A 26434-nucleotide genomic window follows, 5' to 3' on the forward strand; every position below is an offset into this window, starting at 1 on the left:
GGATTGAGTCCTGCTTTTGGCTCTGCAATGACACCATGGCACCTGCTTAGGATCCCCCTCCCCCCCCCCCGTCTCTGCCTCTCCCTCGCTCATGCACATGCTATCTCTCTCTCAAAATAAATAAACTTTAGGGAAAAAAAAATACTTTGAAATTTCATAGTCTACTCTGATCCTGGCAGTTTTCCATTAAAAAAAAAAAAAAAAGATTGACAGAAATGAGTCTCTTTTCAAAAGATAGCTCATCAAATATTGGATAACAGCATTGAGGTTTAAATGTAATGATTGTCTATTGTGCTGATGTTTGAATTTATCAATTGATTTTTAAATACAAGGTCTTGGGCTCTTTTGTGTGGGATAAATACATCATGTGTGCTTTGTGCCTTTCATTCATGATATGACTTGTTTGCTGTTCTTGAGATTTAAAAAAATACTTCTGGCACGATGGATATAATTTACAAATCTTTTGGAAGATGACTTTATTTAAATAGGGATCTTACTATGGAATCTCAGAATTTTTTATTTTCACATAAAATAGATTTATAGCTGTGTTTACTATTTTCAGTAAATGTCCTAATAGTATAACGTGAGAGGTATTTGCTATAATTCAGATGGTGAATTACAAACTTAGGAAGGGCAAGAAAAGTTTTGAAAGATTAGAAAAAGACTGACATAAATATGGAGTCCATCTTTAAAACTCGGAGTGGGAGGAAGAAAATTTGGGAGTGACACACAGTACCCTAACAAAGTTATTAGGGAAGTTAAATTTTTTTTCTAACAAAATTAATGACTCTTGAACTCAACGATTCTAAGAAAAGCTAACTTGATTCTGAAAAGAGCATTTGCTTTGCTTTAGTAGATAACAAGCCAAATGGATTAGAGAGACAGAAGTAATAGGTGTTGTATGTATATGAAACTTTTTATGTCTTCTTTTTTGTTGCCTTGGCTGTCCTTCTAGAGATATTAACATGCATATGGGGAAGCGCATAAATCTTAAGTGTACATACAGCTGGATTACTTCACAAAATACTATTGGAACTCTACTCCAGAAGTCCCTTGTGCCTACTTCCTTCCATTCACTCTTCCTCTCCACTGCCTTGACCTCCCCACTGCCTTGACCTCCCCACAAGAGTCACTGTAGGGAAATATTTGGTTGTTATAACTCCTTTTGTGAATATTACTGTATGCAACTTTTAGTGAAAATTCATATGTGTTTTGTGGGATATATATCTAGTAGTCCAATTGCTAAATCATGGAGTATGCATATGGCCATCTTTTTTCTTTTTTTATTTAAAAAAAAAATTTTTTTTAACGTTTATTTATTTTTGAGACAGAGAGAGACAGAGCATGAACGGGGGAGGGTCAGAGAGAGGGAGACACAGAATCCGAAATAGGCTCCAGGCTCTGAGCTGTCAGCACAGAGCCCGACACGGGGCTCGAACTCACGGACCGTCCGCGAGATCATGACCTGAGCCGAAGTCGGACGCTTAACCGACTGAGCCACCCAGGGGCCCCGCATATGGTCATCTTTAATAGATAATGTCGAACAATTTTCTAAAACAATTGCACCAATGTTTTCATTCTCATTAACATTATATGAGAGTTTCTAGTTGCTCCACATCCTTGCCAAAATGTATTAGTTATTGTTTGTTCATTTTAGCCCTTCTTTGTGGTGGTATCTCATTGTGGCTTTAAATTACATTTTTCTTATGAATAATGATGTTGAATATTTTTTCTACTGCTTATTGGCCATTTGGATAACCTCGTTTATGAAATTCTTATTCAAGACCTTGCTTATTTTTCTATTAGGGTATCTGTATTTTCTTAGTGACTTGTAGTTCTTTACGTATTGCAGATTTCTTCTCCCCTGCAGCTAACTTTTGCAAACTCAACAGTGTCTTTTGTTAAATAGTTAGCATTTTTGTGTTGTGTTGAAGAAATCTTTGCCTATACAAAGGTCATGAAGATAATCCTGTATGTTTTTCTTCAAAAGTTTTTTTGATGTACCTTTCACATTCAAATCTACAAGGAATTTTGGTAGTTTTTTAGTCTGGTAAAGGTTATCTTTTTTTTTTTTTTTTTACATATAGATATCCATATTCATTTGACCCAACTCTATTTTTTGAAAAGACCATCCTTACTGCACTCAGCATCGTTTTTGCCAAATCAGTGGCTGTATCTATATGGGTCATTGTTCCATTAGTCCGTTTGTCTATCCTTGAACCAGTACCACTCTTTTTTTTTTTTTTTTTTTTTTTTAATTTATTTACTTTTGAGAGAAACAGAGACAGCTTGAGCAGGGGAGGGGCAGAAAGAGAAAGAGAGAGAAAGAATCCCAAGCAGGCTCCGTGCTGTCAGCACAGAGTCTGATGCAGGACTCGAACTCACAAAACCATGAGATCATGACCTGAGCCAAAATCAAGAGTCAGACGCTTAACGGACTGAACCACCCTGGTGCCCCAAACCAGTACCACTCTTTCTAAACCTATAGCTTCATAATAAGTCTTAATAACTGGTAGCACAGATCCTCTAGCTTCGTTTTTCTTCAGTATTGGCTTTGGCTGATCTTGGCTCTTTGCATTTTTATGTAAATGTTATCTTTTATTATTATTTGTTTACATTGTTATGTAAATTTTAGAATTAGCTCATAAACCTTATTTTTTTGTTTAATGTTTATTTTGAGAGAGAGAGAGAGAACATGAGCAGGGGAGGGGCAGAGTGAGAGGGACAGAGAGAATTCCAAGCAGGCTTTGTCCTATCAGCTCAGGGCCGTCGTGACCACAAGATCACAGCCTGAGCTGAAATCAAGTCGGTTGCTCAACCGACTGAGCCACCCAGGTGCCCCTAGAATCAGCTCATAAATCTTATTTTAAACTCTTTAGCATTGTAGATAACACAGGCCACTGTTCTCCAAATGATTTTTGATTATGTCCCCCTGTTAATTAAACAGACAACGCATTTTGCCAATACCTATATATTATTTTATTTAAAATGTTATACATGTACTAACATGTTACTGTTATTTACATTGTGAATTTTACATTTGAAGTTTTTTTGGAGACTATTTGGACAGTAAAAGAAGCCTAATTGAGTAAGGAATGGTGATGGAGGGGAAGACCCAGTATTTCCTTGAGGAAATACTCCCTTTTCTTCACAAACCCTTCTCTCTTTCTCTTCATGCTATTTTTTTTTTTAATTTTTTTTTTAACGTTTATTTATTTTTGAGACCGAGCATGAACGGGGGAGGGGCAGAGAGAGGGGGAGACACAGAATCGGAAGCAGGCTCCAGGCTCTGAGCCATCAGCCCAGAGCCCTATGCGGGGCTCGAACTCAAGGACCGCGAGATCGTGACCTGAGCTGAAGTCGGACGCTTAACCGACTGAGCCACCCAGGCGCCCCTCTTCATGCTATTTTTAATTGTAGGATACCACGAGCCAATTGGATTGAGTGAAAAGTGTGCATTGATTTGTGTCAGAAGAACTTACTGATTGAATGAATCTCTAGTGGTAGAATGTGATCTTGGCTTAATGGTTAATGCTCCTTTTTTTCTGCTGATTCAGGCTACCTTCAGAGTAGCCTCCTCTCAGTGTTAGTCTCCACCCGCAGAGATCGCATGTAATCAGTGTTGTTTACCATCCTGTTTGCAATATCTGCTGTGAGCAAGGTGTATTAACAGGTTAAAACCTGTTTTCGGGTTTGAAAAATTATTCAGGCATGTAGTAAAAACACACACAAACTTAAGGACTTTAAAAACACAAATGAGGGGCGCCTGGGTGGCTCAGTCGGTTGAGCGTCCGACTTCAGCTCAGGTCACGATCTCGTGGTTTGTGAGTTCGAGCCCCGCGTCAGGCTCTGGGCTGATGGCTCAGAGCCTGGAGCCTGCTTCCGATTCTGTGTCTCCCTCTCTTTCTGCTCCTCCCCCATTCATGCTCTATCTCTCTGTCTCAAAAATAAATAAACATTAAAAAAAAAACAAAACAAATGATTCACTTTAAGAGTGGAAAGAAGACAATTAACTGCCAGATTGATGGTAGATGATTAGTGGTAAAGTTTAGAATGGGAAATCACCTTAGATTGAAATGGACAAAAAGTCTTTATAGAAATTGTATTGTTTTAATTGGATTTTGAGTGATAGGGATCTGGGTGGGAGGAAGAATATTACAAGTTAAAGACTGGAACTAAAATAATAGATAGTAGTGAGAGAAAGGGCCAGAAAGGTAAATTGTAGGAATCTTTGAATGCCAGTCTATTGGGTTTAGATATTAACCTAGGAGACTCAGCCTTTTCTTGGCTTTCTTTCTTGATGCTACAGTTATAGCCTAGGGGAAATTAACTTTTGGTGGCTGCTATCAAGCGATGGGAGGGAGTACTCTGATAGCCAGTTTCATGAAGGCCACTTAATCACTCAAATCACTAAGCACACCAGTGAGGGATCTCTGTCATTGGTATTTGATGAAAATTAATCTCAGAGTGTGGTGTCAAGAAATATTGGACACAGAAGTCCATGTTAAGGAGAATGTTGAACAAAAGTTGTGAGTATCAAGTACTAAGGACTCAACAGAAATGGTTGTAACTAAAAGATTATGAAGCAGGGGTCAAGGGATTCTGATTTATTTCAAGGTGGAGGAGCATTGTCAGTGAAGGAATCATTTCCAAAACCCAGAGTTCAAGAGAAGATCCAGAGAGAATGATAAATTCTATATTAAATGTAAAGCAAACACACAGGAGTAAGATTAGTAAGTCTTTGTTGTTATGAGTGCAGATAGAACGCAGAAGCCCGTAGGCATTTACAGGGAGAAAGATGCTGGTTAGGAATTGTGGAAAGTAGGTAATGAAGTGTGACAGTCAAAAAGAAGAATAGGAAGGTATTTCAGGAAGGACACTTGGGTTTAAGGCAGATTTGCATTGTAGGAGAGAGGAGACTCAGATTTGAAGACTAAAATAGAAAAAGGCAGCAAAGAGGGAGATTGAACATGCAAGAGAGACAATTGATGGGGATGCAAAGTAGTTAAGTATCCTTTTTATATGGCAGAAAACTCCAGTGAATACTGTTAGGAGCTCTGTAGTTAATAGGAAGGTACTCTCTACCACAAAGAATATTTTACTCTGAAACTAAGCTTAACATGAAAAAAGAAAGTGTTGTTAAGCAGCAGTTCTATCCTTTTATTTTTCATAAAATAGTAGTATTTATGTGTATTTAGTATTTAGTATTGGTGTGTTGTGTTTGTGTTAGTTTTTCCTTTGGAACTTGGTGTGTATTCTCATCTAAGGGAATGTCCTCCAGCCTGAAATTAAGTATGATCTTAACTTCATTACTTAAAATAGAATTTTGTGAAGAGTTATAACATTTCCTTGGAGGTTGAGAAATGTAGTAGGATTGGTAACCTGTTTGATCATCCATTGATTTTATCAGTGGATACATTGATTGTACATCAGTTATTTTCACCCTGCAGTTGTTTTTGATCAGGAGTTTGGGAGCAACTTGGGTTGGTGGTTCTGGCTCAGAAAATCTTAGAAAGTTGAAGTCAAGATGTCAGCTAAGGTTACAGTTATTTGAAAGATTGACTATAACCATAGGAGCTACTTCCAAGGTAGCTCACTTACATGCCTAGCAAGTTGGTGTTGGCTGTTGGCTCAAGGCCTCAGTTCCTTTCTGTGTCGACTTTTACATGGGGCTGCTTGAGTATCCACATCCCAGATAAGTGATTTCAGAGAGAGAGTGCAAGAAGGAGCCACACTGCCTTTTATGACCTAGTTTTGGGAGTTCTGCAAGGAGAGCAAAGTAGGCTTTACCTTTTGAAGAGAAAGATAACAAAGAATTTGTGGACATATCTTAAAATGACCAGAGCCTCTTACTGCTGGGCTGATGCCTTTATATTACTTTTTTCATGATAAAGTTTGTTTTGGTATTCCCAGTTCTGAGATTTTGGCCTGGGCTATTGATGGGTTCAGACTGTGATGTGACATCACGAAAGTTCTTAAATTGTGTTGCTAAGGATGTTGGTATCGGGCGCCTGTGTGGCTCAGTTTTTTAAACGTCCGACTTTGGCTCAGGTCGTGATCTCGCAGTCTGTGAGTTCAAGCCCCGCATTGGGCTCTGTGCTGACGGCTCAGAGTCTGGAGCCTGCTTCGGATTCTGTGTCTCCCTCTCTCTCTGCCCCTTACCCACTCATGGTCTGTCTGTCTGTCTGTCTGTCTCTCTCTCTCTCTCAGTAATAAATAAATTTAAGAAAATTTAAAAAAAAAAATGTTGGTATCTCTCCCTGCTCTCTGTATCACTCATCTTGTCTACAGTTTTATTAGCCACAACAAATGTCAGCTGGGGAAGATACTCAATACATAATGGTATCTGGCTTTCATTTTCAGCAGGAATTCATTGCTCAAATGCCCTAAGTCCTTGTAAGCAAATTTTTTTTTTTACTGCAAGCTCTGTGTATTCTGTATCTTGCATTTTCATATGATTTGCCAACTTAGTTCTGATTATGGAACTTTGATTATTTGTAAACATAATGGAAAGATGATATTTTTCCAACTCTTTGTTTTGCCTTCGTTTATGGTACTAGAAAATGGAATAAATAGTCTTGTTTCACTATGCAAGGTAAACACAAATTATGTTTTAAAATTTTGATAGAAGTGGGGTGCCTGGCTAGCTCAGTCAGTGAAGTATGTGATCTTGATCTCGGGGTTTTGAGTTCATGCTGCACATTGAGTGTGGAGATTACTTAAATAAAATATTTAAAAACAACAACAGTAAAGTTTTGATAGGAAACATGCAACTTGAATCCAGATTCCATGTTCAAGATCAATTTTAAAGGTGAATTTTGGGGTGATTCATTTTTTTTCTCCTTATGTAATCTTTATGCCCGCTGTGGGGTTCAAACTCATGACCCTGAGATCAAGGGTTGTATGCTGTACCAACTGAGCCAGCCAGGCACCCTTGGGATTATTCTTAAGTGGACAGACCTGAAAGAAAAGATGAGGGAAAATGGTAAAATTGGAAACACGTGTCAGAATTCTTTTTCTTGTGCTCTTCAAATAATTTTAAATAAAATTCCTTTGGAGCTACCAAATTAGCTTTGAATTAATTTTCTAGCATTCAGCTTTGTCCTCTTAATGCAGAATATTCTTCATTCTCTTTGGTGCCTTCATTTGTTTTATAAAGAGTAGTAATTATTGTTCCAGCAGCCTGTCCTCTGAATATAGCTTCTTGTCATCAGATCCAGGTAAAGGCTTTGTTCTTATTCCTCTAAGGAGACAGATAATGAGTGTTGACTTAGCTACATGTTGTCATCTTGTTCCTGGTAAGCTACATCAGATCCCATACTACTTAGTCATGTAGCAGTCTAACCCAGTCCTTGCCTCTTTCTTTTCCATCATGGATGTGAATGAATCTACATGGTGAGAAGCTTCCCCCGCCCAGTATGCCTGTAAAACCCTTCTTCTCACTCTGCAGTGAATGTTAAGTTTGAATTCTGTGTTGCAGAGTTCAAGGAAGTACCGTTCTCATAATACTGGCTTTGGGATAATATATAAACATGAAGAAACTAAGAACTAGGCTAAGCACACAGATCAGATGACACTTAGGGGTGTTTTAAACAAAGTTTAGGGCCTTTTAAACTCTAACTTGACGCGAATGCTTGTCTGGTATTTCTTTCTCTTGTGATGCTTGTGCAGCAAAAGTCAGCATGGTTCTCTGTGTTCCACTTGATTTTTTTTTATGCACTGCCCTGCTTTACTGGTGAGAATTTTAAGAAAGAATAGTAAGTAATTAGTTCATATTTTTCATAAATTCGTTCTCACACACCTCCCTCCTGTGGGCTCTGGCCAGATCTCCTTTCTTGTACAGTTTTGTAGGGTTTAAAGAGTACAAGTCTCACACATATGAGTCTTTTTCTCTTTTTAATATTTTTTGCTTAGAAGAATAAGGACAAAATCAGAATCTAAGATATATGGCACTTAGTCATCTTTTGTGGGGGGCAAAATGGATTTTATGCTGTATCCAGTTAAAAGTGATGACTGGCAGAAGTAGAGTACAAGGTATCCCCCGCTTTTCAAAAGCTCAAGCTTATGCCACTTCACTTTTAAGAAAGACCTGCATTCATACCTGTTTCACTTACTAAAAGAAACCGGAAAAGGATTTTTGCTTTTACAAAAAAAGGGCAAAAAGCGGAAATAGCGTTCAGCATTTATTTCACATTACAGAGGTGGTATGCACAGGAGCAGAGTGTGTCACTGCCAGTCTCCTTTCCCGGGAATGATACTCAGCATCAAACCTCCATAGCTCTGAACTGTGTCTATGAGCATCTGTGCTTTATCTCAATTTATTTTGTGCATCTGTTAGCAAGATGTGTTCTAAGGTATCAGAAAAGCTTAATTAAGAGAGGTTATTTTTTGGGCCTGGGAATGCTCAAAAATTTTTCCATAGAGAGTAATGGTAATTGCTTCTTGACTTTATGCCATTTCAGCTTATGAAAGGTTTCACAGGAAGTCTCTTTCGGGTGGCAGGGGAAAACCTGCACCAGCATTGATTCCATCTCCTATATCAGTTTCAGTGAAACTGTTGTCATGGTTATGGTCTACATAGGCATCATGTGTGTTGGAAGCTTTACATACTCCACAGCTCTGTGAACTAGCTCATCAAACTTAAAGGGCATTTCAGATTTTGCGATTCAAAGTACGTAAAAAAAAATAAAATATGCAAGAGCATCTAAACATAAAGAATTGTTTTTGAAAAGAGTGATGTTTAAGTTTTAAACACTGTTCTCTATTAAATGCTTGGAGAGCTTTGACTGCCTATTAAAGAAGAATCCCCCAAACAGGACATTTTCAAAAACTCATCTGCTAAATGTTAATTTGCAGCTACAGTATTTATATCTGTCATTATTTCTTGTATCCTGAAAGCTGCCAGTGCCTCTTGTGGAAAGCCCTGGGAAGCTGTTATATTCACCCTTTTTCTGTACTTTATTTTCTCCCGTTTTGTTTGGTCACTTAAAATATCTGAAAATAGAATCCATGTAGTCTAGCAGTTGATCTATAAACACTACACCCTTTCATTTAAAGTGAGACCTTTTCTCACAGACTCGTAATTATAGAGAACAAACTGATGGTTACCAGCAGGGAGGGAGGCTGGGGGAGGGATGATGGGGATTAAGGAGTTCACTTGTCATAATGAGCTTCCAGTGATTTATGGAATTGTTGAATCACTGTATTGTATCTCTGAATCTAATATAACACTGTATGTTAACTAACTGGAATTAAAATAAAAACTTAAAAAGCAAAGAATAAAGTGAGACCTTTTCCTCTGTATGTTTGATGTATTCTTCAAAAACAAAAGCAGAAAATTAAGTTCTGAGTCATGAGGAGCTAATGTTAACATAAATCTTCCTTTTAACTTTAAACAAGAGGTGGAGAATACAGTATGACCCCTTGTTAAATGGGTAAGTCTGTATCTGAGGGAAAAGCATCTCTATGTTTTGTGTGCTACACTGTGGCAAGAAGCGTACATCTGTGGGGTCTTTCTGCCCTACTTATTTCCACTTGAGACTTTTTCACGGTACCAAAAGACTCTACAAAAGCCTGACTTCTCTGCTATGTGCATACTGTGGTTCTGATAGCAAGACACACACAGCTGCCAGTGCCTACAGTTTAATGAAGACACTCAAGAGCATGAGGAAGAGACAACAGAACAGCAAAACCTGTGACCACATCATAACCAAATCATGTCTCCCATAGTGTGACATTGTTTCTTTTTATTTGTTTTTGGCCAAAACAGACTAAAGAAGAGATGAACCTTCTTTTCTGTCCCTCTTTCACCTACCCGCCCAAGCATCTTATGCAATGATGTTTAAGGTGTCCTTCGTGTTCTTTGTTAAGCATTAAATTTTTTTTGTAGGTGGCAGTGTTTAAGCAGCTGATGTAGTTCTGTGAAGGGAATGTGGGTAATGTGGTTATAAGGACTACCTGTGCTAAGAGAGAATTGATGGAACCAATGTTAAGAGAAAATAACCTGAGTAAAATATACTAGGAGTGGTCAGGTTTCTCTAAAGCTAAGGTTGTGAACGAGCATTTTGAACTAGTTAAATTTTTTTTTTTAATCTAGAATCAGAAAGCTAAAAATCATCTTACCTTAGTGAATTCCAATGAGAATACCATCTTAACCTAGCTCATATAAGACAAGTAGACATGTTCTAATTTGGGAATGAGCACTCCCAGGAGAATTATCATTAGACTTTTTCCAGAAATATATCACAGATAACATATTGTGTTGAAAGGACTCCCTACAGTGAATGCTGTAACCCTAATAAATAACTACAATGTTGAAGAGAAAATAGTTGAAGGAAATGTTCATTCTTTCATCTTTTACTTTTATAGTCTAGGAATGAAGTAAGAAACAGGCTTTGTTGAATTTTGCCATTTGAGAATACTTCAAACGACGGTGACTTTAAGAGATCCCTGACATGGGGTGCCGGGTGGCTCAGTCAGTTAAGCATCTGACTTCAGGTCAGGTCATGATCTCACGGTTTGTGAGTTCCAGCCCCACATCAGGCTCTCTGCGGACAGCTCAGAGCCTGGAACCTGCTTCAGATTCTGTGTCTCCCTCCCTCTCTCTCTCTCTGCCCCTCCCCTGCTCGCTATCTCTGTCAAAAATAAACATAGAGAAAGAGAGATCCCTGACACATTGTTTAGTTACTGCTCTGTATTTTTTTTTTTAAGTTTATTTATTTTGAGAGCAAGAATGCACACTCATGGGCCAGTGGCGGGGGGGTGGGGGAGCGGTGGTGGGACACAGAAGGAGAGAGAATACCAGGCAGGCTCCATGCTGTCAGTGCAGAGCCCAACGCAGGGCTTGATCTCATGAACTGTGAGATCATGACCTGTGCCAAAATCAAGAGTCAGATGCTTAACCGACTGAAGCCACCCAGGTGCCTTTAGTTACTGCTCTTTAGAAGTTAGTAAACAGGGGCGCCTGGGTGGCTCAGTTGGTTGAGCGTCCGACTTCAGCTCATGTCATGATCTCACAGTTCGTGGGTTCGAGCCCCGCATCGGGCTCTGTGCTGACAGCTCAGAGCCCGGAGCCTGCTTCGGGGCGCCTGGGTGGCTCGGTCGGTTAAGTGTCCGACTTCGGCTCAGGTCATGATCTCGCGGTCTGTGAGTTCGAGCCCCGCGTCGGGCTCTGTGCTGACAGCTCAGAGCCTGGAGCCTGTTTCGGATTCTCTGTCTCCCTCTCTCTCTGCCCCTCCCCTGTTCACGCTCTGTCTCTCTCTGTCTCAAAAATAAACGTTAAAAAAAAAAAATTAAAAAAAATAAATAAATAAATAAATAATTAAAAAAAGAAGTTAGTAAACAATTCAGAAGACTTAAGGTCAGCTACTACTGCTACCTCAGCCACCTGGGTGGCAGTAGACACCATATCTAGCAACCCTGAACTACTATTGTATTTCGTTGATGTGAACACTAATTACTAGAGTCTTAACCACTTCTCTTCACCCCCTAGGAGGGGCAAGAGGGCTTACCACCAATAATAAAAAAATGTGCTTGCAAAAAACAAAATTCAGTACCTTTGTCTATGCATTAGGAATTGGGTTTGTTTTTTGTAAGTGCATGTTCTTAGCTATCCAGTGTTTCATATTGGAAGAACAGGGTGATACTCAACCTAATAATCTTTGTAATGATCCTCACCCTAGGCATTCAGAAGATAATGGACATAAATATGTAGCAAAGTGGATGAACTTAAAAGATGCTAGCCAACATAAAGCTGAGAACACAGATACTGTTGAAAAACTATCAGAAGGTTAAAATTCTTTTCTGGGTAATGACAGAAACATGAACATCTAGAGAAAAATATCAAATACATCAAAACTGTGTAAGCCCAGTGTTATAATAAAGTATTGTAAAGGCTTCCATACATTGTGGTTAGAAACCACTGGAGATGTCCCAGCTGTACTGAAAACAGTTAAAGCCTTTCACTTTGTTCAGGACCATTATTCTGAAAGTGCTGATTGGTTCATGGAAGCAGATTATGATACACATATCCTGCTAGACAACTTGAGATGACTTCCCTCATACTGATCCTGAAGAGTGCATTTATTTTGAGAAAAATTATGAACAAACGTAACTGAGGAAAGAAGCCTTGAAGAGATTTGGTTTTGAAAGCTTTTAGTACTGAAATTATAACTATTATTCTTCTGTAGAGGGTCCTAGTTACTGTTCATCTTGCAGTTTGTTTTCTTGACCATGTAACAGTGTATAAATTTGACGACTTTGTATATGTATTATCTTCATCTATATGGTTATTTAGGTTACCAACCTGCCTTATCTGAGAAAACTATGAAGAAAAAAAGTGAAGTCATCAAGAATGAAGATCCAAAGATAAAATGTCTAACATTGCACTGAAGAAAGATTTGCATCTGCAATAAAGAACACTGAATCCCACAGACACATTATTTTATGTGAATATACCAGACTTTTAAAAAGTCTTTCACAGGAATGGCTGTAAACTGAAACTTTAACATGAGCTTGTAGTCTGATTAAAGTGTATTGATATAGTAATATATATGAAGAATTTATGTTTTTAAAATGATGATCTGGTAAAGGTAGTAAAAATTTATTTCCTTTTCCTGAGCACTTGTATTGGTGTCACCAAATAAAACAGCTCACCTTGCTGGAACTATAATTGACCCTTGAATAGCACGGGTTACAGTTGCTGATCCCCTGCAGTCAAAAATATGCTTATAACTTTGGACTCCCCCAAAACTTAACCACTGATTGCCTGCTGTTGACAGGAAGCCTTACCAATAACATAAACAGCCAATTAACACATAATTTGTATGTAATATATGTTATATACCGTATCGTTAAAATAAAGTAAGCTAGAGAAAAGAATGTTAAAATCATAAGGAAGGGTCGCCTGGGTGACCCAGTCAGTTAAGCAACCGACTCAGTGTCAACTCAGGTCATGATCTCAAGGTTCGGGAGATAGATCCCCATATCATTCTCCATGCTGACAGCACAGAGCCTGCTTGGAATTCTCTCTCTCTGCTCCTCCCCCACTTGTTTGCGTGTCTCCTCTCTCTCTCTCTCTCTCTCTCTCTCTCTCTCTCTCTCTCTCAAAATAAACTTAAATTGTAGGAAGGAGAAAATACATTTACAGTACTGTTCTGTTACTGCTGAAAAAAAATCCATGTATAAGTAGACCCACACAGTTCAAACCCATGTTGTTCAAGGGTCAGCAGTACACTGCATTGTTAGTATACACACATGATGCTGAGCAGATGTACCTTAAAATTTTGGGAAGAAACGTTGGTCATCGTGTGTTTTTTTTTTTTAATAATTTTTTTTTTTTAATGTCTGTTTTTGAGAGAACATGAGCTGGGAGGGACAGAGAGAAAGAGAGAGACAGAGGATCCGCAGCAGGCTCTGTGCTGAGAATGAAGAGCCTGATGTGGGGCTGGAACTCACGAACTGTGAGATCATGACCTGACCTGAAGTCGGACGCTTAACTGCCTGAGCCACCCACACGCCCTGGTCATCATGTTTAACTTAAGACATGAGTTTGCATCCATGGTATAACAAATGAACCAGACTTCCCCCTACATATGCATTGTGTCGTCTAATGAATGTTATGTTCTTAACTATTTTATAATTAATAGTATCTTTCCCAGGAAAAGGTAGAATCAGAAGTGCCACTTGCTTATGGTATATTAATAAAGCCATGTTTTAAAATTAGCATGGACTCTGACTATATTATACATTTGGTTCTAAATACTGGTTATTTATTAGGATTCATAATGTTTACTAGAAGAATGTCTTTTAAGTCAGATGTTTAATATGTGACATTTTTTTCCGTTTTGCTTACATTAAACATAATTACCAACGGCACTAATTTGCGTTTTTGTTTTGTAGTCTCTGGTTTTCAGCAGCCACTGCAAAGCAGTAAGTGGCTACTCAGACCAGGTCATCCATCAGCGGAGATCAGCTACCTCCTCACTTCGTTGCTGCCTGCTCACTGAACTGCCATCTTTTTTGTGTGTGGCCAGTCCACGAGTAAGTGCCACAAGAGGGAAGAAACAAAATAGATGATACTTGAAGAAATAAACCAACTTTTAAGAGATCCATTTCTTAAACACAAGTGTTTAAGCTGTTTGGACCTTGAGAAACATTAATCCTCAGTATTTAGAAAGCATACATGGCCCTGGCTTTGCCAAGACAACACTCCTCCCTTTAAATTTTGTTGGTTAGAGAACTATTGTATGGTAAATAGGAATGGCTTCTTTGCCTGACCAAGTCTCTCCTGTGTAGTTCCTCTCATTTAGTCAGGAAGGAGCTCTGAACTATCATGGGAGCAAGCCATCTGTCACGTAGGTTATCACCAAACAGCAGGGTCAAGGACAGTGGAATATTTGATAAGGAGAAGGAGCTGTTTGTTACCTGCATTGAGGTTTTTGACGGTTTTTCAAGGGAGGGGGCTACATTGGGAGGGAGATTTGATCTGGCCATATCGCTTCAGTGCAGTCTCCAAATAACAAAAGGAAACCTAACACTCCAGCATCAAGAAACTTCTTCATCTGGTGTCCTCTCACTTTCCTTAGCAGCCCTGCTGAGACTGGTTCACAAGTATGTTCGCCCTAAAAAGTAACTGTCGTGCTGTGTTCACCATTCAGCAGTCCTGGTCTTATTTGCAGATTGGGAGCAGTGTCTGTTATGGTTTCAACGTTGAGCAACTGTTAGATGCCTCTTAACACCCCATTTATCAAAGCTGGGCACTCTGGTGATACCTGACAGCATCACTGCAAAGGCTCCTCTTGGCCCAGTGCAGTGTTTTACTCTGCTTACCTCTTGTGCCCTTTCTTGTCCTTATTATTTTTTTTTTAATTTTTTTTAACGTTTTTTTAATTTATTTTTGAGACAGGGAGAGACAGAGCATGAACAGGGGAGGGTCAGAGAGAGTGAGACACAGAATCTGAAACAGGCTCCAGGCTCTGAGCTGTCAACACAGAGCCCGACACAGGGCTCAAACTCACGGACCGCGAGATCATGACCTGAGCCGAAGTCAGCCGCTTAACCGACTGAGCCACCCAGGCGCCCCTTTCTTGTCCTTATTGATCAGAGCCAGACAGAAGCTCTCTTACAACACCAGAAGAAGTATATGAAGGGAGAGGGACAGAGTAGAGATGCACTAGACTCTGGTTAGAGCAGAGGACAAGTATCTGTCTTCCTGGCTCATTTCCTTTTTCTCTGGGGCATCTTCCAGTTAGCACGAAGACTCTTTAAGAGGCTGACATTCATTCATTCTTTCTTTATTTCCTCCTTTCTTTCTCTCTCTCTCTCTCTCTCTCCCTTTTTCTTTCTTTCTTTCTTTCTTTCTTTCTTTCTTTCTTTCTTTCTCTCAGAGCACGAGTCCGGGGGAGGGGCAGAGAGGGACCTTCAAAGCGGGACGGGCAGCGAGCCCCGCTGTGGGGCTCAGACTCTTGAATGATGAAATCCTCGCATGAGTCGAAGTCCGACTCTCAACTGACTGAGCCACCCAGGTGCACCAAGAGGCTGACCTTTCTTACCCTTCTGTGTTTTCTCTTGTTTTCTGCACTCATCCTAGAAGGCCTGCTGGTTTCACACTTCTCTTTAAAGAAGGTGGAGCCTTTTGAATCTTCCTTAGTGATATTTTTCTGTCAGTATTTACATCTGCTTGCATCCTTTATTAAGTTATCAAAGGTCAGAATCTGGCGGAGGGTCCCAAGAAAGTTGATGAGTGGAAACAAGATGGTAGTACTGAGTCGCACTGACTCCTGCCTGCCTTAACTTCTTCCTACTGATCCTCTACTATATGAACTTGATTCCTAGGCCACCGTTAACTTTGATTTATATTGGCTATCTAAATAGAAAATATTTAGATTTTATATGTATCCAGTTCTTCAAAGTATTTTTGGTCTTTGAAGCTTAAGTTGATGTAGGGAAATTCACTTTTTCTAGAAAACATTCAAAGTCTGGTGTTTCTATAGAAAGCAGTCTTTAGACTTCATAGTTGTGTAGTTCGTTGCCTTCTCACTCTCCCAATCTGATGTATATACTTAGAGACCTAATAAGAGGAAATCTGGATTTCTGAGAGGGATCTTTAGACATTTTCACTTCTCATATCCCCAATGTTTTATAGAGCCAATTAAAAAGTGAAGTGCCTTGGACCATCATTGCATTTACAGGCATGAAGATTCCTCATTTGTTCCACTCAGAGCTGTATAGCTAACTACTCTGAAGAACAACTCCACTCTCCCAACATACTCAAACACGCATACCCAAACTGTACCACTAGAGACTTGTTTTCTGAGGAGCCCAAAATCTAAACTATCATGCCAGATGCTGCTTTTTCCCTAAAGAACAATAAATAATGAGTAGCTTAGAGAAGACCATAGTAGCATAAAGGTGTGGTGGCAGGCAGGGAACAGAAGAAAACTTTTTTTTTTATCATTTGGCTGAAGGGCTCCTCCCCAGCACCCTCCTTTCTTGCTCAGCACCTTTATCTATAATTGTGTGTAGAGTTTCTTCATAAAGTATGTGCTGAACTTGAAATGAGAATAAGTAACACCATGGTTATGAGGACAGGAAGAAGAGTTTTAAATATGTCTGAATATTTTATAAAGTCATACACAAGCTTTTACCTTGATCAGGCCTAGAGTGTGAATAATCATGTGATTCCTTAATTATCTTATATTGATTTTTAACCCATCTGGGGTAGGGACAGACTGATTTCCTTTGAAGTCTTAACCTTGGCCTTGAGCTTAAACAAATTAATGTCCTTGGCATGTGCTGTGGAAACTTCAGGGTCGGTTCAGGAAGAACTGTGCCATTAAGGAAGGAATTATAGGATTTCTTTTCTCATTAGCTAAGGAAATAATTCTGCAACGTTAATGAACTAAGACCCTGGAAATCCATCTTACCAAAAAAAAAAAAAAAAACTGAAGCGCTTGGAGTGGTCACGCTTCTTAGAGCTAGAGCAGGAATATACATGTCATCAGGAAGGACGCGCTAAATGCTTGAGGAGACAGCCCTTGAAGATCCTATAGTTTAGGAAGTTAATGAAGCAAGAAACAGAGGTTAGCTCATGTGAGACTAAAGGGAGTATGCATTTCCATTTGTGGGGAGTTAAGAATGGTATGTCATGCTTCATCTCCCCCTGTTTCTGAACAGTCAGGAAGGCCACTGGGGTTAGCAGAATGGGTGGAGGCTGTCTAGGATAGAGCTGACTAGGGAAGCACAATTTAATTAGAAGTGGACTTGTTTGCCTCTTTTTATGCCTCATGAGTTCACTGCTTACGTACTTAAAACATGACATTCTGTGATTCTGCATATATCTTGATCCAGGGCTCCTGCCAAAGAAGCTTATTAAAACATTAAAAAATATTTCACTAAGAACTGGGCCCCACAAACCTCCTAGTTTTCAATCCTGGACTTGGAAGGATATCAGCAAAATGAAATTGGAAAATAGGTGAAAGTTTATAACTGGAAAAAGTTGTTTTGGTTTTAAACTATAAGAGTGCTGGGGCACCTGAGTAGCTCAGGCAGTTAAGCGTTTGACTTCGACTCAGGTCATGATCTCATGGTCCATAGGTTCGAGCCCCACATTGGGCTTTGCACCCACAGTGCAGAGCCTGCTTAGGACTCTGTCTCCCTCTCTCTCTGACTCTCACCTGCTTATTCATATTCTTTCTCTCAAAAGTAAACATTTTAAAAAATAATAAACTATAAGAGTGCCAAGGAGTGAGTTCTAGACAGGAAAAACATTCTCCCTGTGTCCTGTTCTCCCCCTATTCCTCCATGCTGAGTTTCTGGCTTTTGAGTTTTCATCTGGAGCATTTGGGCCTGACATCTTATATATAGTTCCAGTATAAGTCCTGCTTTTCTATAAAATAAACAATAATGATAAAAACAAAAACAGTTATATTTGAGCATAAAATTGGACTGTATGAGTCTCTCATTTATGCTCTACTCATTCAAGAGTGTATATAGTATAGAGAATTGGTCATACTTCTGTAGTTCATCCACTGCTGCTTGTACCATTGTTATGAAAGTACAACTACTACTGATTGTGAGGTTCTGAGACTCATACCCTAGATGGTAGATACCTGCTCCGGTCCAGGATCTGCTGAGCTGCAGCCAGGACAGACCATCGTGGGAGAGATCCAGTTTTTATCCACCTGCGTTTTACTCTGTCTTTATTTACCTGTGCTCAGCTTTAGGTGGGAAAAAGGAATAACTTGAACGCAAAAATACCCCTTTTTGAGTGGGCAAAGGTAGTATGAGATTACCAAAACCTGCTCCTAGTACTGTGTGTGAAAGTGATTTATGTGTGAACTTATCTGGGTTTTGGAGCAGTAGGGGCCCTGCTTGCTCTGACCTTCCCTGTAGTTTGATATGTGGACTGTAGATGGCACTGCTCGCTAGCAAACTCAGTTCAGCTTCATCTGTAAGCCAGAGTAGAGCACTCTTGTGGCTATTAGTAAATGATGCGCTTTCTCTTGTTTATGGTATTCTGTAGTCTTCAGCAGAGGCACCTGCAGCCTCATAGTCAGCTAGCTGATTGTTAATGTAAACCAAGGCAGTATTTCTTTTTTGGTTTTTTTGATGTTTATTTTTTTAGAGACCTAGAGTATGAGCAGGGGAGGGGCAGAGAGAGAGGGAGTCACAGAACCTGAAGCAGGCTCTAGGCTCTAAGCTGTCAACACAGAGCCCGACATGCGGCTCGAACCCATGAACCATGAGATCATGACCGGAGCCGAAGTTGGACACTTAACTGACTGAGCCACCCAGGCACCCTGGCAGTAGTTCTTAAGGCTTAGCCTGAGGTTCTGTAGTGCTCGTTAGAAACCTAGAGCTTTTGGCTTTTTCCTTAGGTCTTCTGGATTAATATCTGCGCTTTAGATAAACTCCCAAGAAGGTTCTTAGGCATACAAAAACTTGACAACCATTCCATTGCCCTAAAGATTGATGGGCGTTAAAATAGAAAAGTTAATAGCAAGATATATTTTCCTAAATGTCTAACTTCTTGGAAATAATAGCAACAATGAAAGTAGCTACCTAGGTACAACCAGTGTTTTATGTTCTGGTCTCTCCTATACCTCTGCCCTTCTTATACCCAGTTTTCCCCCATCTTTTGGTCTAGTTCCAGGGTTTTTCTGAGCAATTTACTGCATATAATGGGGCTTTAGCATTATTTTCAACCTGAACTTGCAGATAATCAGAGCCTCCAAATTTTAACAGACGGTAACTTGGGCTCCTAATCGGATGATTTCACAGCTATCTGAATACACAGATGCTTATTAGCAGTGGGAATAGACCCAGATCGCTAAAGGATTATTAAAAAGCCTGTTTCTAAATTAACAGGAGCCTTCTATTCCATTGGGGGGCAGCATTTCAGTGTGGTTGCACCTTGTGGTGTGATAAGATTTTGTGCCTAGCCTCTGTCCTAGCCAAGAAACGAATCCACTACTCTTTGGCAGTTGCTTTCTCCACCTGCCTCTACCGTGTCCCAGCTTATGGCCTAAAAGAAAGGTTCTTTTATCTTCCATTAGGTTTGTCAATTAACAACCTGGTCAGGGAAGAGAGAAAGAAGTATTAATAAATACAGGAGCTTTGCTACAAAAGCATTAAAGATAACTTCATATGCACTGGGCCCATAACTCTTTAGTTCTTTAGTAATGACTGCGGAGCTCCAGCTCCCTTTCTGATCTCACCATTTTGTGGGTGGCTAATAGAACTTCACTGAAAACACTATCCGGCAATGAGGGGAGGTGGCAGAGTAATCAGATCTATATACACCTGTGATAGAATTATTCCTGACTTGGTATCCCAGTTTTTCTGCAAACTCCAGCACTCTTTGGATCTTTAGTTTGCTGCAGGTTCATGTTGAAGAGGTTGACCTTTTACGTGGACCAGCTCACTAGGTCATTATTAACGGCAGCTTATTTGTCAGAACAAAGAAGTTCAAACCACTAGCCTAAAAATTATCCACATTTGTCTGATTTCAGAGTTGAAGTGTAGGAAATGTGAAAGCTATCTCATGTGAATCTTTCACTGTAGGTTACCGCAGTGCCATTGGATTCTTACTGCAATGACCGAAGTGCAGAATATGAGCGGCGAGTGCTGAAGGAAGGAGGGAGTCTGGCAGCCAAGCAGTGTTTGTTAAATGGGGCCCCTGAACTGGCAACAGATTGGCTAAATCGACGATCCCAGTTCTTCCCAGAGCCAGCTGGAGGACTGTGGAGCATCAGGCCTCAGAATGGCTGGTCTTTCATCAGGATTCCAGGTAAGTTCTCTGTTCTCTTGGAATGTATTCCCAGTTCTGGCAAGTGGGGGAACCAGAGACATACTCCATGTGGTAGTTTCAGATATTTGAAATTCAAAGTTTTGGGCTTGTTTCCTGTTTTGCCTTTAGTAACTTTATAGATAAAAATACTTAAGTAATTTATGACTGAAGAGAGAAATGTTTTTTCGATTTGTGCTTACGTACTCTCCTTTGACAAGCTTACAACTGAGATAGGAATGCCACCCTTTAAAAGGGGGAGGGGGATAGAAATAAACTTGGTAGGAAAGGTTCCAGGTTGAGTGAGTACAGTTGTCTTGTGCTATTGCCAGTAGAGTGAATGAGAATGTCGTCACTCACAGAAAGCCTCGTTGAAGTAGCATAAACAGTGTCCTGCACGGAGCACTAGAGATCTGAATGATAACCAGAAGAAAAACAGTGTGTTTTGTGCCAAAATGCTAGCGGATTCCCAGACCTCCTAGAGTCAAGGTCGAGGGTTGAAAGGAAACTAGGTTTTCATCTTTGCTTTAGTGAGACTACTGTTAAGGAAACTGAACACAGAGTTCATAGGCTTATGTTCTTTGCTTACACCTGCTGGCAAACTGGAATGGTAGTTGAGAGCTACCGTGTTAGTTTTGGTTGTCCAGATTCTCTGATATTTTGAATGTATTCTTCTTACTGGATATGATGGAAGTGAACTAGAGCTAAGCATTCAAAAAGAATCTGCCAAGTGTCAAAGGACTTAGGGTCAGCCTGGTAGGAGCTGTGGGGGTGCTTTGAACCAGAAGATGCCATTTTGAGTTTATGAGAGCAGCATTGTATGTGTCCTCGTAGCAGTCTTAGAACACCTGAAAGCATTGGGTGAAGGTGTACTGTAGGAAAACAAAGGGAAAGCCCAATTGTAAAACAGGCCTGGTTTGTAGTGGGAATAGAGAATAAAATCTACCGGGTCTGGAAACCATAGAATCCCAGGCAGAAGATGAGCACAGGTGTTGAAAGAAGCAAGACAACACCTTGTTTCTTCTTTCTCCTTCCTTCACTGTGGCTCCTAAGTTCCCAGTACAGGAGTAGAAGGCTTATTGCTGGCGCTGTGGGAATCTCTTGTGGCTTTTCCTGTTCTTTGAAAGAAAAATGGACCTTGTTTAAATTGCAGGAAGTGTCTGAGTTCTTTTCGCATCGATAAAAAGCGCCAGCCTCACTGGCTGTTTACTGTGAGAACCAACCAGCTCCTCACTGACCCCATTGTGCTCTGTAGACTGGCTGGGGCAGGGCAGTGAGGGGTGGGGGTGCAGGGTCACTGAAACCTGTATTTTATCTCTTTTTTCTCTATACTTTTACATTTTCTGTTTCCTTAGGAAGGGTTGGTTCCATTATAGTCCCCGAGAGACCAAAATCTCCTGGATTTCTTTCACACCTTGAATGCATCTCCCTGTTTCACCTGGAGAAAGATGCACAGTCCTTTAAAAATTCTCTCTTGGAAAAAGGAGATATTATTTCATCTGTTACCCTAATTTTGCTGCCATGGGATATATTCATTTTCTAAGTAGGCTCTTACACAGCTGTGGTCAGTAAGAACTTGTGTCTAAGTGAGTACTATAAGACTGTACTGCAAGATTGTAGAAAATATTGCAGGAAGGTAGGATAGGTCTGTTCAACATGTTTTGAGATCCTGTTTTAAGAGAGGTTTGTCTTGGCACAGTCAGCCTAATTTCTAGGGAATCGTGCTCTTCTTGGCTCTGTGCCCTACTTAGTAACAGGTGGTGCTGTTGTCTGGTGCAGCTTTGGTAGCTTCTAAAAAATTGGGTAATGGATGCCAGGCCCAGAAGGTACCAATGTTTGCACGGAAGGAAACCCATTTTTTCTGCTTATCTTCTAAGGACAAGTACTGGGGGCTGACTTCTCTGTCTAGGATGCTTAACAGAGAAGGAGAAATATTGTTCATTGCTTAAGTATTTTAAGACTATTGCTGCAGTGTCTTTTTCTTAGGCCTTTTCTTTCAGAGTGGTCCAAAGAAATCCAGCCCATCTATTTTCAGTCCCCACGTACACAGTAATAGCTAACAACAGGTGCCACTCTTAATTCTTTTGGGTGCATCAGAGTTCTGTCCTTCAGAGTCTGTATACATCTTCATCTCTGAGCCTTCCTAATCTTAGCATCAGTTTGCTCTAGTTAGCAAAGTAAAGTAGATGTAGGAAGCAGGAATGTGTGAGAACCATTGAATCATGATTTTGAGATGAAGCTTCTCAGTATGCAGTCACAAGAGATTTATATATGCTTAAATATTTTGGTTGAGGGAGTGGATGTGAATGGAGAGAGAAGATAAGCAGGCTGTAGAAATCTGATGAGCTTAGCTTGCCCAGTGTACTCAATGACTGAAAAATATATGGACTTTTTTTTTTTCACCTTCCTGTGCTTTTAATTTTTTTTGAAAAAAGAAAAAAAAAGAAAGAAAGAAACTATTGTCTAAAGCTGATTGGTAGCTCTGTGGGGAATGTTTAGGAGCTATCAAAATTGAGGGATCCCAAGAAATCCAATTAAATGAGAAAGGTAAGGTAATCGTGACAAGAAAACCTTGAGGTTGTTAGGAAAGCGTTGCTGCTTGGTCAGATTTGGAATTTGTACAGGCCTCCTTGTCTGGTGCCAGGGAGAGGGCTTAGCATTCGGCTCTGTCCCAGCTGCAGTCATTTGATTGTGTTGGTAAGGAGACCAACAAAAAGAAGAGCATTTCAATAATCTAAACAGGACCAAACAAAGAGGCTGAACAAAGGTGTGTGCCATAGCTTGGGGGGGAGGGGGGGCGGGGGCGGTGGAGGGAGAGATGTGGCCTGGCAGCATTCCGAAGGTGGGAAAAGGCAAGCTGCAGTGCTGAGGAGTAAACATCCAGGGCCTGTGGCTTTGTAGCAAAAACAGAGTGGCTGATGATTTGTTATTGGTGCTGTCAGCACATCCGCTCTTGTTCGGTTTATACAATAATTGTGCACTTGGCAAATAGTGGCGAGAACAGAGAAATCTCCATTCAGAACTCTTGGATTGCTCTCAACAGTCAGCCTCTGCAGTTCTGAGAGGAAAAAACCATGGATTCAAACCCAGAAACTAGGGATAGACAGCATGTTTTTTTAATAGTTTCCTTTTTTACTTCTGTTGCTTAGTTGTCTATGTAATATGTCTATCCTTGGTCTCTCTCTTGTTGCATCCTAGAGCCACTTCCACATGTACTCTTAACTCTCCCAGCCCCTTAAGCCTCATTTCTTCCCCTCTTACTAGCAGTGATTGTTTGGGGCATGTTTATGGACCAGTCTGCAAACAGGAAATTCTACTTCCTGAAATGTGATGGGAGTTGAATGATACTGAATGGATAAGATGAATATTTGGGAGTTAAGTGTTCTGTAAAGATCTCTGGCTAAAATACTCTTTTTTTTTTTTTTTTTTTTTTTTAATGGGAAGAGGAGAGAGAAAGCGCAAGTTAGTGAATAAAAGCAGCTTCTATTTCACAGAAACCCAGTCTTTATTAAATTACAGTTTAGGATAATGACATCTACCAACCAACCTATTTGAAATCATCCAGGAGAAGGAGTTTGGATTTAAACAAAGGGACAGAATTGGATATGTTTATTTGCATTTCTCAATATTTAAGTGTCTCTGGGGACAGGCAAGAGTAGCCCTTGTTTCTGTTTCTCATGCTTTTAGGGGGTGTAAACCATATAGCCGTAGAACTAGCAGAAACAGACATCTAGAGATAGGATGAACAAGGAGAAACAGGTCACTTACAGCATGTATGACGTGGGCCTCTTGGATGTCCATGTGTACCTGCTATCCCCTGAATAAGGACATGGAGCAGGGAAGCTTTTGAATGCCTTAGCAGCAAATGTCTGTCAATTGCAAGGGAACCTACACCTCCCTCTTTCAGGATACTGCTTCCCAGAGCACTACTGGATCATGATTTAACAGTGCTTTGGATTCTTCTCTAGAGTACTTTTCTGCTCTCATGGTGATAAGCATCCTGGTTGTAATTTTGGCTGCATACAGCTTTGCAGTGAGTGATTTTGCTGCCTCAATTAAATACAGTTTCCCCCCTCCTCCCTCCCTTTTCTTCTCCCCAGGCAAGGAGAGCCTCATCACTGACAGTGGAAAGCTGTATGCCCTTGATGTCCTCCTGACTCGGCTCAAGTCTCAAGGACATAGGGTCCTTATCTACTCCCAGATGACCAGGATGATAGACCTGCTGGAGGTAGGAGAAGGAACCTTGGGGACCTAGGACACCTTGACATTTCACTTGCAGGAATCACATATCTATGACTCATGTCAGTCCTGCCTAATAGGAACCTAGAATTTGTCTTTGTGATTTTAGTGTCTATAAAGGGAGAAGAAGCAGCTCCTGGCAGATGTGAGAATATACAAAGGACTTTTACCTCCTTCCCTACACAAGTGAAGTAGAACACCCCCTACTCCTTCTTTTATTGGGGAACAAATTTCCTAATGTTAAAGTAGATCAGAGCCTAGGAATTACTTAAAAAGTCCTCTGATGGGGAGCCTGGGTGGCTCAGTCGGTTAAGCTTCTGACTTCAGCTCAGGTCATGATCTTGCCTTTTCCGAGTTTGAGCCCCGCATTGGGCTCTGTGCTGACAGCTTGGAGCCTGGAGCCTGCTTTAGATTCTGTGTCTCCCTCTCTCTTTCTGCTCCTCCCTTGATGGTGTGCGCGCTCTGTCTCTCCTTTCTTTCTGAAAAATGAATAAACGTTAAAAAAAAAAAGTCCTCTGAAATTCTATATGGAAAACAAGATTTAGGATTAGTTTTCTAAGTAAAAAGCCAGAGAACAGCAATTCAATCTGAGTTAATGTAGTGGTCTCAACTTGGATACATACTTCATTCTCTTGGAAGAGCTTTAACAAATACTGATGCCTTGTCCCATCCTCAGAGATTCTTATTTAATAAGTTTGGAATGAGGCCTAGGCATCAGGATATTTGAAAGCTTATGAGGTGATTCTGATATGCAACCAAAGTTGACAACTGTAGGGTTATGGTGAAAGATACAGCTTGTCTTACTGTATATGGCGGCCTCTGTTTCTTTAGTTGCTTCCAGGTTGACATTCTCTCTGCTTTTTTGTCTCAGTGGAGACTAATTACTTAAGAGAGAGGAAGTCATGGAGATCAAACAGGAGAGTGAAAGTGAGGACAAATAATCACAAACTACCAGGATTAGTGTTTAGAGCCAGAAAGTTGGATAGCCACTGGCCAGGAGGCTAAAGCACCTGGATGTAAGTAGTGTATAAATTTTCTCATGTTTTTCCATGGGCTTTACATTGCTAAGGCTGCATATTCTAACCCTGCTACCCCAGGGAGTATTGGACCATGATAATCCCTATCTAGGAATAAGGGACTAGGGATCATATCAGCACAGATGGAATGAAAGGTAGCATAGGGAAGAAGTTTTAGGTTCTTTGGAAGCCAGACCTGGCTTGCTGAATTTTGTCGTAGTATTTTTGTGGTCTTTTTAATAATCTGGCAACATCTTTTATAGCAAGAGACCTAACAAATGATATTCGAGGTAACTTGAATCACTAAGTCTGGCATTTAATACAGTGTTCAGCCCCTTGATTGCTTTCAACCGGTTGAACTTTCTGGTTTGTCCTATGGAATAGGTCACCTATTTCTATATGATGGAAAAATGTTGGTGGGTGTAAGTCAGTATAACAGAAGTAATTAAGCAGTTGTTTGATGCAGATCTTAACTTATGTTAAGGGTCTTAACAGCAGTAATCCAAAATAAAAGGACTACCTGTATCTTTAATGTTCTGTTCAAAATGATGCCAATAGCCAAAATAAGATGAGTAACTTTACTTTATTGGGGCTCTTTTAGATAAAGTGCACTTGCCTTGTCCTGAAGAGTCAGGGAAACATAGATGAGGTGTGGTGATACTGTACTGCTGTGAATTATAGAAAAAGTAATATGCTAAAGATTTTGTAGGGAAAATGATGATCTTTTTTCCCCAAGGTTATGCCAGTATGTTATAGAGTCCTAAAAGTTGCTTTTAGGAAAGTGCCAAGGGTAAGTGGGATAAGCTACCAAAAAATAAGCTAGCTCTAGTAGATGAAGATGATTTAAATGTGGTACAGTCCTACATTGTAGTTCCTCATTCTGTATATTATA

General features: G+C 40.2%; 1 protein-coding gene across 2 annotated transcripts in view; it reads left to right on the top strand.

Annotated features, from left to right (window-relative positions):
* Positions 1–26434, top strand: part of INO80 (INO80 complex ATPase subunit) — a 136707-nt gene that overhangs the window by 76677 nt on the left and 33596 nt on the right. For both annotated transcript variants that reach the window (XM_060618905.3, XM_060618904.3), the window contains exons 25-27: positions 13900–14040; positions 20065–20290; positions 24388–24515. In XM_060618905.3, coding sequence (XP_060474888.1) covers positions 13900–14040; positions 20065–20290; positions 24388–24515 — 495 coding nt within the window. The remainder of the gene's footprint in view (positions 1–13899; positions 14041–20064; positions 20291–24387; positions 24516–26434) is intronic.

This window comes from Panthera onca, chromosome B3 (genome assembly GCF_046562875.1).
Source record: "Panthera onca isolate mPanOnc1 chromosome B3, mPanOnc1 haplotype 2, whole genome shotgun sequence".
NCBI classification, from domain to species: domain Eukaryota; kingdom Metazoa; phylum Chordata; class Mammalia; order Carnivora; family Felidae; genus Panthera; species Panthera onca.